Source organism: Cynocephalus volans, chromosome 5 (genome assembly GCF_027409185.1).
Source record: "Cynocephalus volans isolate mCynVol1 chromosome 5, mCynVol1.pri, whole genome shotgun sequence".
Classification (NCBI taxonomy): domain Eukaryota; kingdom Metazoa; phylum Chordata; class Mammalia; order Dermoptera; family Cynocephalidae; genus Cynocephalus; species Cynocephalus volans.
Window position 1 is genome coordinate 66,948,722 of NC_084464.1, and position 12,079 is coordinate 66,960,800.

At 38.8% G+C, this 12,079-nt stretch overlaps 1 protein-coding gene and 1 long non-coding RNA gene across 3 annotated transcripts in view; one reads left to right on the forward strand and one right to left on the reverse strand.

The window, feature by feature from the left end:
• Positions 1–1,383: 1,383 nt before the first annotated feature.
• On the reverse strand, positions 1,384–3,288 carry LOC134377630 (uncharacterized). The gene is made up of 3 exons (XR_010023547.1): positions 3,193–3,288; positions 2,799–2,930; positions 1,384–1,835 (listed from the first exon to the last, which is right to left on the reverse strand). It is a non-coding gene; the product is annotated as an uncharacterized LOC134377630 (long non-coding RNA).
• A 235-nt stretch (positions 3,289–3,523) lies between these two features.
• The window catches only part of ZNF451 (zinc finger protein 451), a 77,834-nt gene continuing 69,278 nt past the window's right edge, over positions 3,524–12,079 (forward strand). For both annotated transcript variants that reach the window (XM_063097050.1, XM_063097051.1), the window contains exons 1-3: positions 3,524–3,633; positions 4,175–4,258; positions 11,382–11,462. In XM_063097050.1, the coding sequence (XP_062953120.1) occupies positions 3,613–3,633; positions 4,175–4,258; positions 11,382–11,462 (186 nt within the window). In that variant the 5' untranslated portion in view covers positions 3,524–3,612. The remainder of the gene's footprint in view (positions 3,634–4,174; positions 4,259–11,381; positions 11,463–12,079) is intronic.

A 12,079-nucleotide genomic window follows, 5' to 3' on the forward strand; every position in this document is an offset into this window, starting at 1 on the left:
AGTTTTTCTGTATGAGTGAATTTATATGGAGATGTATTGTTTCGTCTTAGGATTTTTCACTCTCCTTCAGCTCGTGGGGAGAAAAAGATATTAGTTACTACCTGCCTTAAATTTCTCCACAGTCGCTCTTCAGCAAATCAATTTTCACAACTATTCCAACATGTAGGTTATTGTAAAAAGAAATGAGATAGATCTTAATAGATATAACCTTCCAACAAGATTGTTACAATTATACCTACCCTTACACTGTGGTACACAGCAACTCCTTTAATGAATACAAAACAGTTGTAATACTTTTGGTTGTCTGTGGTGTTTTCAAAACACTTGTGATCAAGTTGAACCATCAGTAGTTTTGTTCAGTGACCTGACATGGAGGAATAATATTACTATATCCAAATACAATGAACTGTGATCCTCCAAATATTTCTAGAAAGGGAATGGGAAGTTTTGCAAATTACTCACAATGTGTAACACCACCACCAAAATTTACTGTCATCAGTTTACTCATAAGGGCAAATGCATTTTGCTAGAAAGGGGGGATGTCCATATTCTAAAGTAGTAATTACGACAGCTTGCTCTAAAGAGACAAGCAGCTTGTACTTATGAACCAACCATAGAAATGAGCTGCCCTCTTTTGCTCTGTGCTCCAACAGGCTTCTTTTTCTTACGTGCAACACTTGTGCAGAATTCCAGACCTGAGAGGCGCAAAGAAATGACACTATAGACCTATGGGCTAGTCCTTTATACTCTTTCAGAACTAAATGCTCTTTGTTATGCTCCCATGACTACACCTAATTCCTAAGAGCCATTTTCTTCCCTGAAGAATATTCTGTTTTGGGATAAATGCCTATAAATCTTTTCTTTATCAGAAATTGTTAACCAGATCATTCCTGTTGCCAGATCTTAAAATCAGAGAATTTAATCAAAACCAGATATGGTTCTTATTAATAGAATTGCATTGGAAGTATTTGTGCTTTAGTAAAGCATAATAAAATTTGGTGTGTGTGAACATGAACTCTTCTGCCCAAGTTGAATGCTCCTTAAATAAATTAGAGGCTTATGCTAATCAGGTTGGAAATAACAATCCTGATATTTTCCCTTTTTTGAGATTTATGAGTATGTGATAATGGTTCTTAATGGGGGTTCAAAATTTATTGATGCATTTAATTTGCCTCTTGGTGGCATACCCTTAGTCAAGAACTAGGTCTCCAGAGTCTTAAATGCTGTTAAGCAGCTAATATTTAGACAGATGGTTCTGTAAATAATAATTCTATAAAACAGCAAGAAAGTCAACGGAGAAATGATTGAAACAAAACCAAACTTGAAGCTTAGATTTCTTTAATACATAATGATTTGAAGGAAGAATATCAACATAAAGTCACTGATGTAGATCTAGAAATCTATTATGATGTTGCCAGGACAAAGTCTCAGAGAATTAAATTAGGGGATACTATCAAACCCAGTGATGGGCCCTCTTCAAGATCTTAACTCATAAAGCAAAGAAATGGATTCACAGCCCAAATAAAACATAAAAAAATTCCTCAATCAGACAAAAATTTCTGCATAGTTAATAGTTTCCATTTTGAACGTTGAATTAACCAGCAAACTACTCTTCTTCCAATTCTAACCAGTTCCCCACTTCACAAGACAGGCCTTAAAATCACCCAACCCAATCCATCCCTTCTTAACTTCCTAAAATTGAGAGATTCTTAAGTTTTGACTTTGTTTTTTTTTCTCTTTTGCTACTCCAAGCTAAATGGCTTTGTGGAACTACAAACTTGTCTCTAATCTTCTGTTGGTGGGCTTCAAAGGATTTTCTTCTAAACACAGTCCAGCTACACGGAAAAAAACAACAACCCACTATTAATATTTAAGTAGGTTCGGGCATGTTTTGCTTAGAGATTTAGCATGGTTCTAATCATATCTCTTGCATTTTTGAAAAATATGCTTTTAGAAATGTTAGGTAAACATTTTCAATGGAGATAAATCACTCTAGTGTCATCTCGGTAGAGTACATACCAAAATTTAACCATTCCATTCCCGAATCATTAGACATTTAGATGTTTTCCAATTTCTGCTATTATAAACCTGTGATATATGCTTAGGATAAATCCCTGCAATTACAATTGCTGAATTGAATGGTAGAGCATTTTTTGGCTCTAGCTACATACTGCTTACTTGTTTTCCAAGAGTTTTACCCGTGAATTCCTGCCTGTAACTGATTAAATGTTCCACTGAAGTCTTTCCAGCACATTAGGGGAATCTTTTGAATACTCGTACAAGTTATGACTACATATTTAAAAGTTTTGAAAATAATTTACATATAGTTCTTGAGGAATTCACTTGGCAGGTCTCTTGTTCTCAATTGGCCTGTACAAGTCTCAAACATATTAGGTAGAAAAGCAATTGAAGTCATAAAGCACTTGGTGGAAAAGTAGAAGTATCAAATATTAAATATTATACAAGCATGGGCAATCAGATGGTAGTTTTGCATACAGATGGGCAAAAAACAGGCATCTAAGACAAACGAATTCTCTCAAATTCTTTTCAAAAACTTTATTGACAACTGTTCGTGTAAAAAAAGGCTTTCTGGGCAAGGCCTTATCTAAGGAAAGAGTAAAACGCATAGGTGAATGAGTGATCTATTTTATAGTCTGGTCTATATGTGTGAAAACTGAAAAATAAGGTCAACTATTATTCTACTTTAGTAGGGTATATCTGAGATTCTTTTTTTTTTTTTTTTACATTTTAATATCCGTAGTCAAGGGTTTACTGGTACTTAGCTAGGCTTCGGCTACCTTCTCACAGAACCCTGGACTCTGCTTCGCCAGTTTTCTTCAGGCCAAACTGGACGCCGGAGCTCTGGTGTCCCACCCTCAATTTTCTTCCTCAGCTTTCCTCGTATATCTGCTGGGGCTGTGAGACTGAAGCTGGGGAAGAGATGGATTATATAAGGACACCTCTGATTCTTTCCACGATCTTAGAATTCAGCTAAACATCCACACACACGCCCCTCCCCCTCCTTAAAAAAAGAGAAAAGAAAACAAAAATTATTTCCCACCAACCGCCTTTAGTGCTAGGACAAAAATCAGTGAGCTTCATTTCCACAACCAAACCCAAACCAACTCAAGACCCCCTCCACACCCTCCTGTATCTTCCCTGAGCTTCTCTACACAAGGGGACCGAGCCTACCCACAGCTCCGCCCAGCTGCAGATGGCGACGGCCTGGCGAAACGCAAGCGCCGTTCCTCGGGGTCCTTTACCCTCTCTTTCCCACCCACCCGCGGGGGCGGTCTCGGGGCCGACCGGAACTACAATTCCCAGCATCCTGCACGGCGCTGGGAAGGAAGGCCGGGAGTGCACGAAAGAGGCTCAAGGGAATAACGGGCCAGTGAGAGCCTCTCCTCCTTTGGAGCGGATTTGCGTCTCTCTCCGCCGGCGGCGTCGGCGCTCACGCAGGGGCGGGTCGTGGCGGCGCGGGGAGGTGCAGGGCGGGAAGGGAAGTCGTGGCGGTGGCGGCAGCGGGACGGCGGCGGCGGCAGCGGGGACGGCGGGGACGGCGGCGGCAGGGACAGCAGGGGCGCTGGTGCTGTCACTTAGGCCGTCGGAGAAATGGGAGACCCCGGGTCGGAGGTGAGTCGTGGAGCTGGGCCTTGGCGTTCTCGGAGCCGGAGCGCGGAGGGGGTTGCGTTTTTTCCGGTCGAGGCCTGTGCTCGGCCACATCCTCGGGGCGATGCTCCTCAGTGTCTCGGGCCGAGCCCCGCTTTGGGGCCTGGTGCGCGTCTGAGCGAGGAAGCAGCAGCGGCAACAATGGCCGCCCGGCCGCCCCCGGCCCCCTGCTCGGGCCCCGGAGCGCCTCGTTGCCGCTGCTGTGCCAGTGGGAGCGACATTTTGAGACAGGCTTGCCCTTCAGGAGGGAGTTTGCATCCATCCTTCCTGAGCTGATGCGGGAACTGTGAGAGCTGGTAACTGGTTTCCGGCGTTCGGTGCCGACGGCTCCACGGACGCCGTGGCAAACCCGAGCGCACCACCTTCTGCTCTTAGTGGGGTTTGCGTGAAGTTGTGCTCCGTTAGTTTTTCCTCAAGGGCGTTTTTGTTTTGATCGTTCCTTTTGGAAACTCTTCCTGTAAGTACGTGGCTGAATAGATAAGCATGTTCTGGCTTATTTTTATAGATAATAGAATCTGTTCCTCCAGCTGGGCCTGAGGCGTCTGAGTCAACTACAGATGAAAATGAAGATGACATTCAGTTTATTAGTGTAAGTAGCCCCTGATAATCGGGTTATTCCCAGAGTAAAAGACTGTGGTAAGCCATTAAGTAATTATGTACCTCACCTGGTCATTCATCTTTCAGCAGCTAGTTATGAATGTCTGATGCTTAGGAGACGTTGTAGAGCGTGGCAGGGGATTAGGAAATTTACCAAAAGAGGCTTCTGAGCAACCACCATAGCCATGGCAAGGAGTGTGGCCTAAAGAATGTGTGGTGCGTGTTATCAAATCAGAATGGGAAATGAGTTATTCACTGACACATGAAATGGAAAGAAAGTTTCCTTGTATTTTTTTAAAAGTATTTTCCTAATACATGTGTTATAAAATTTAAAAAAAAAAGAATGTGTGGTGCACTTAATCTCGCCTCTCCTGCCTTCATTTAGAGCCATTTTACACGTCATCTAGACCAATTCTGGTCTCTTAGACTACGTGTTTTTAAATGAGGCAAGGGTATCTTGTCAGCACAGAGGGAAGGGATGGCTAATTTGGTAAGGAAGGAGATAGAAAACAAGAAAGGTTGCAAAAACTCAAAGTCTTAGCATTACGTAGCTTCATCACATGAAGGCAGATAGCCTGAAGACTTGAGTAACCTCTGAGATCATCATGTTACAGCATAGTGCAGCAGTTGATGTTCATAATGAAGAATGCTGCATCAGGATCATACTATATTGTTCTGAGTTTATTCCCTTTGGGACAGTAGTTTTTAAGCATTAGTAAGTGTAAAAAGATTCCTGGGCCCCACTTCAGACCTACTGAATCATAATTTCAAGGTGGGGCCTAGGAATCTACATGTTGGAGCAAATGCAGGGACATGAGGATCTCTGTAGCACCCTTTTAAAGCTTTGGTTTTGGGGAAAGCTATGTGGTGTATTTTGGGATGGATATCATTTGTAACTATTTAGTTTTACGATGACTCTGGTTAATGTGGTATCTTAGCCAGAGAGTACTTCTGCCCCAAACTAGTCTTTTGAAGTGCTATAGTTAGTTGCAGTTTGGTATTTCAGGTGTGTAATTTTTCTTTGAGTGTCCATCTGATATGTATCTGTGATTGCTGGGCAACTATGTGAAACTGGTCATTAAGCAATATCTTCCCCAACATTAGGTCCATTGAGGTGATCCATTGTTGTACGGTGCTTTGATAGGTTTGTTTAAGAGTTTTTCAAAAGGTTGTTTTCGTGGCTTTCTTACCTATTGCTAGTGCGTATTATACTCTGTCCTTTTTATTTTGAATTTTTACAGATTTGGAGTGGGAGGGTGGGGATGAATTGGATCCTGCCTCTTCCTTCACTGTGGACTGAAGTGTGTTTGAAAACAGGATTCGGTGGCTTTTTAGGGCAAATACTGCAGATTCTTCCTGAACCTTGTTGTGTTTGTGAACAGAGTATTTATCTTGATGCCATTTTGTGCAAATGAAAGTAAGATTGACAGTTTTTATTAACTATGATCCTTACTTTGAGAATCACAAAATCCATAAATATAAGGTTCAGAATATATTATATGTGCTGCCGAAGCGAGCACTATAAGGTTCAGAATATAAATGCTTGTTTTGTACCCTATGGAATGAGGAATTGCAGTGTAGCTGATGACTTTAGTTAACATAGACTTGTATTCAACTGAGGTTTAGAAAGTATTCTTTTAACTTAAGTCTTTTAATATTAAATATCATTGGGGGCTGGCCCTGTGGCTCACTCGGGAGGGTGCGGCGCTGGTACCGCTGAGGCTGCGGGTTCGGATCCTATATAGGGATGGCCAGTGCACTCACTGGCTGAGCATTGGTGCAGACACCACTGTGCCAAGGGTTGCAATCCCCTTACCGGTCAAAAAAAATTAAATTTTATTTTAAGTGTGGAGAGTCAGTTCTATCTTTGCATCAAGAATAAAGAATGTACAATCAATGTATTATATATCTAACTTGATATATCCACTTAGGTTTATCCCTGTTCCCAAATAAAGGTTCAAAAGTTTGACAGCTCCAAATGGAGAAGGGAATTATATGCTTTAAGTGCATTGTAATATGAGAAGAAACCTATTAAAAACTTTTCCTTTGCACTTAAGTGGTATCACTTAAATGAAAATTAATGATGGCTTAATTCTATTTTTTTTTCCCCGAAGATGACCGGTAAGGGGATCTTATCCCTTGTCTTGGTGCTGTCACACCATGCTCTCCCAAGTGAGCCAACTGGCCATCCCTATATAGGGATCCGAACCCTTGGCCCCATGGTGTTATGAGCACCACATTCTCCCAAGTGAGCCATGGGCCCGCCCTTGACTTAATTCTATTTTAAAATACATTCAGAGACAGAATCTTCTACTTCTCTCTGTAACCCAATCCTACATTTGATTCTTCCGGGTAATGCTTATTAAGTAAAGGTGAAAAACATTTTTCTGCTTGAGTTCTTCAGATACAAAAAGAGTATTATGATGTCACTTCCTGATTTACTCTGGTTTGGATTTCTTAGCTCTTATTAATCCTATTTTCTCACCTTTAATCCACATGGTAGACCAGCAGCCTTTCTGTGGTTTCCAAATTATGGAGCCTGAAACTAAAGACAACATGCTGAAGGGAAGGAATGATGTAGAGCTGGAGGTGCAAAAATGAACCTTTTCATTTAAATTTTAGTAAAATATACAAGAGAAGTGCACAATTCACATGTACTTGTTTGATCAGTTTTTGCAAAGCCAGTACACCTGTGTAAACAGCGCCTAAATCAAAAAACAGTATATTACTATAAAAACTTTTTGTCGCTCTCATTTTCTGTTTAGTTTAGTGATATGATCCTTTATTCAACTACCATCTTTATGTCTTTCTTTGAAATTGCACATATTTGTATGATTTACTTCTAAAAAACTGTTTTAGCTAGTAGCTGATGACATGATAGTTTACAGTGCTACTCTAGATATAAAAGAATAAAAACTGCTGAGGGAACCTATCATGGTCTTGATAATAGCACAGGAGATTCAGGTTTCAGCCAACATTGGTATAAGGTAGAATCATCGAAAATGTAGGAATAGTCAAGGAAATCAAGATATAATTTCATAAATAACTTTAGGAGCACATAGGTTTAATATTAATACTTCACCTGCAGTAGAAGGGAGTCAGGCAAAAAAAATGAGACTATTATTTGACTAATTCACTTGATAAAAATAGCATTGAAGCTCATAATATGCAAAACCATGAGTTAAGTACCTTAGAGAACTACAAAGATTAATTAGAAATACATTCAACTGTTTAGCGTCAGTGTTTTAGTCTGGGTGATGAGATAGGAGATGAGAAGTATGTAAATAGTCCTTATAGATGGTAGAAAGTTATTTTATAAAAATTACATAGTGCTATAAAAAAAAGAGGACATAAGACTTGGGAAAGCAGAGTGGATTATGTGTAGTTCTGGAGGCTGAGGGTTTGTATTATTTTGTTTTTTAAGTGAGAGAGGGAAGGGTAGGCTAGATGGTATAGATCTTGAATGCTGGACTAAATTTGACATTTACTGTAAAGTAGACAATTGGGAAACATTTGAAATTTTTCAGCTGGGCCAGACTGCAGAAGTAAACTGTGTTGCTAACTTCTTTGTATGGAAAAAAGCCGTGAGTTATTTAGGGTTTTAGATTAGGATTTTGGATTTATGCTCAAATCCAAAATTTAGGGAAGTTGTTTTAGGGAATTCTTTGTTTAAAGTACTTTTTTGTAGACTATATTTTAGCATATTGACTTTGTTTTAGGGAATTCTTTCTTTAAAGTACTTTTTTGTAGACTATATTTTAGTGTATTGACTTCTTTTTTCAATTAGGAAATTGGTGTGTTGACTGTTGGCTTTGAGAATCAGTTTCCTAATAACAGGAATGAAAGCTTTTTATTTATTAAAATATATATGTTTTAAACGTAGAATATTAATTAAACTGTGTTCCTAAACTGTTTTGCCATGTTGTTCATGTGTTTCTGCCCGTAAGTTGTGTGGCGTTGGGAGTAGAATCTTTTGATTTTATTATTGGTACAAGAGGGCATGAGAATGATGGTTTACTAGTTGATAGGTAGAGTAAATTCAAGTTAAAATACTTTGTAATTGGAGGACCACATGCATTTATACTTGTTAAAGATATGAGTAGTCATTATAAATACTATAAAGTATTTTTTTCTTGATATTTGTATTACAGACATTACTTCTTTGGGGGAATTAGTAACTTATTTTTGGTTTGTATTATGAAATATTAAGAAGTGGAGCAGTATCAGGTAGTCCTTTTTCTCATATTGAAGGAAGAGAAAATGTGCTAAGAAAGTTAGATAATAAGCATTGATTTAAAAATAGTGTTTACACTTTGAGCTACCTCAGAATTGTAGTGATCACACAGCCAATTATGTGTTTAGAGAGCCAGATATACCTTACTCAGTTTTCTCATCTGTTAAATGGGATAACAGTAATAATTCAGTATCTTTCTTACCTTGTAAAGTAGTTTGGGGGATTAAGTGAAATAATGTATGAGAAGTTTAGCATAGTGCCTGGTACAGGGATCAATATGGGTTGTCAATTTTGTTTCCTTAAGTTCACTATGATGAAGTTTTTGCATATCCACTGTGAAAATTAGTTAACGTGTACACTATTTGCATAAGTAATCTTTTCCTTTGCAGTATTGTCTGTCTTTATTTTTCTACCCAGTCTGTTTGCCTTTTTTGATGAACTCTAACATGTTTACCCTTCTCATTCTATCACTCTTATCACTTATAACTCAGTAATTATTTGGTGAGTGAATGAGTAAATACTCTACATGACTTCTGCTTTTTCTCAGTTTTGGGTTTTCTGTCCTGATTCTTTTTTGTTATTCTCTCTTAATTAGTGTGAATTGTGTGATATTGTGATTCTTTTGTAGTTCAGAAATGGTTCCATATCAGTTCAGTGGTTCACACAAATAGAAATTTCTGATAGTCTTGTCTCACCTCTCATTACCCTTGCCCTTTCTACTATTTCTGTAGCTTCTTTTTAATGCTATTTGCCATCATTTTTCTTATCCTGTTTTTTCCTACCCATTTTACTTTTTGCCTTGTGTCCTGTCACATTCTTTCATCTCCTCTTTTTTTTTTTTAACCTACTCTCTGTTCATGGAAACTCTGCCCCGCCCCTGTGTATTTGTGGTTACATGGGGGACTTTCTTGGTTTGCTGTTTCTGTGGCCCTGTAATAAAAGTTCCTAATGCCTATTTCTCGAAGAAGACAAACTAAGGTGATTATACGAACAGGAAAAGCTGTTGTGTTTTTATCTCCTCTACTTCCTTCTTGGATTGACAATATGATTTTGACAGTCTTAATGCTATTGATAGGTTTTAGTCTTAAAGTAGGTGATTCAGCTCTGTTGATCATACATTAGAGAATATGTTTCTCTATTCCTTTTTTTTTTTTTTCTCTTTAACTTCCATCTTTATAGCTTGAGCAAAAATCCTAATTCCGTTATTTCAGATCCCTGCCCAGAAATTTTGCCCTCTGATTTTATCTTGGTGTCTGGATCACTACCCAAAAAGCTAACAGTTTCCTGGTTAGGAAGAAGTCGTTGCCTAGGGGAGAAACAAGCTGTTTTTGAGACTGGTTACCTCTTGTAGGGAAGAAGAGGATCATTAACTGGATTGTAGCTTCTATCTTTAACAGTAATCTTTACCCATCCTAAGAAATCTTTCCCTCAGCCATATTCTTCTGTGTTCCTTTCTCTTGTTTCCAACATAGTAGATTTCTTGGAAGAATAATTTTTACTGATGGTCTTTCCTGCCTCATTTTCTACTTAATTTTTTAGAGCCTGGCTTCTGTGCTCACTACTTTCTTGAAAATTGCTCTCTCAAAGGAATTTTAAAATATCCCGTTGCCAAATTCAGTGGCATTTTTTTGGTGCTCAGTGTTTTTGGCCAAATTTAGCTAGCATTGATAGTTTTTCTTTTCTTTCTTTTTTTCTTTTTTTTTTTTTTTTTTTGTCTTTTTGTGACCAGCCGCACCGCGCTCAGCCAGTGAAGCACCCCCGGCCATCCTTATATAGGATCCGAACCCGTGGCGGGAGCACCGCTGCGCTCCCAGCGCCGCACCCTCCCGAGTGCGCCACGGGGTCGGCCCGCATTGATAGTTTTTCATTGAGGCGATATCATAGTTTCAGTTTAGTTCTAGAGTTTAATAGTCTTCTAAGGGAGCACCTCCCAAATCTCTCTTTCCAGGTATGTTCATACCCCCAGATTACAGGCCTGCATTTCCAGCTCTCTGCCAGATAGATACCTCTGTGTACCACTGGTACTTCAGCCTGTTGTGTCCAAAAGAATGTCAGCTTTTCTGCATTCCAAATTTATACTAATAGCATTAGTATTCTTTTGTCATCTGAGCTTGAAACTTTAGAGACCTCCTTGACTCCATTTTGTTTTTTTTAATAGCCCATCTTTTTCTTTTTTTGCCCTTTACACATTTTGCCTGTATTCTCTTGTATAGGCCAAACTCTTGCCATCACCACTATTAGTTCTGTATTATTATGTTCCTGTATTGATTACTAATCCAACTTTCTCCACTCTACCTACTCTTCTATATTTAATCTTGAAGCAGATATCTCATAATGTTATTCCCATTTTAGTATTATTTATGGATTCCCTTTTGCCAGTAGAATAAAATCCAGGCTTCTAACCCTGGCATTCAAGGCCTGGTCTATGAAGAAGTCAGCATGGATGGAAAGAAAGAATGGAGAAGAATCCATGTTTGATGTTTGACTCTGTAGGGATGGAAATGAAGCTGAGCTATTAGTCAAAGAACTTTGTGTTTTGAGCTTGGATATCTTAAAAGACTATCCCAGCTGAAAAGCATTGGATCATAATATCTGTCTTTGTAGCATAATTCTTGTATTAATTTTCCTCTCCCAAGCAATTGACATGGCCCTAATTCTCTACAGATTAGGCTCTTACATTAGGTCTTGTCATCATTTCTTATTTATGTACTCTGAATAATTTCCTCTCCTTTTGTTCTGGTCATTTTCTGCAACCCGTAAGTCTTCCTTTTTGGAGAAATTGTTGCTAATTCCAACAGCAGCAAAAAAACACTAATTGTTTTAGATGCTAGTTTGGTTTGAAACTGTTCATGACTTATAAATTTGCTCAATTCTTTTTTAGGAAGGACCATTAAGACCTGTTCTTGAATACATTGACCTAGTCAGCAGTGATGATGAAGAGCCTAGCACCTCTAATAGTGATGTAAGTATATTATATTTGATTGGCATTTCTTCACTTGTGTCATTTAAGAAGAGTTCTCTAAAGAGAGTTACTGAATCAATGATTGCTGTGTTTAGGAGTTATATATATGCTTTGGAGAATGGCCCATTTCTATTAGAATGGTCCATAATAGGGTACTCCAAGGAGTCGTTTGCCCAGAACATCTCCTACTTCCAATTTTGTTCCTCTACTTTCAGTGAGGATGTGAAAAGATAACATGATGGGGCAGTTCTAAGCCTTGGACGTGATATCTCATAAAAGGGAAATGGAATAAAAACTGTAAGCTTTTTGGCTCCTCTTGTACTTCTCTTTTCCTATACTCTCCTCAGGCGTCCTATAGAACTGGATTTTTTTCTTCCAGAACCAAGAGGCCACAGAAAATTTGTTTTATCGTAGAAGAAATAATATGTGAAGATTCTTTTAAGAAATGGAATGTGGGGAAGGGTTTGCAGGTGGTATATTACTTTAGTCATCATCTATTTTAATCTCCCCTTTTCCCCACATGTTTGGAGTTTTTTATCTGATTTGTGACTGACTGGTTGTGAGTTTGACCCTTAAATCAGTATTTCACTTACTCTCAGAATTGAGCTAGTTGAGCT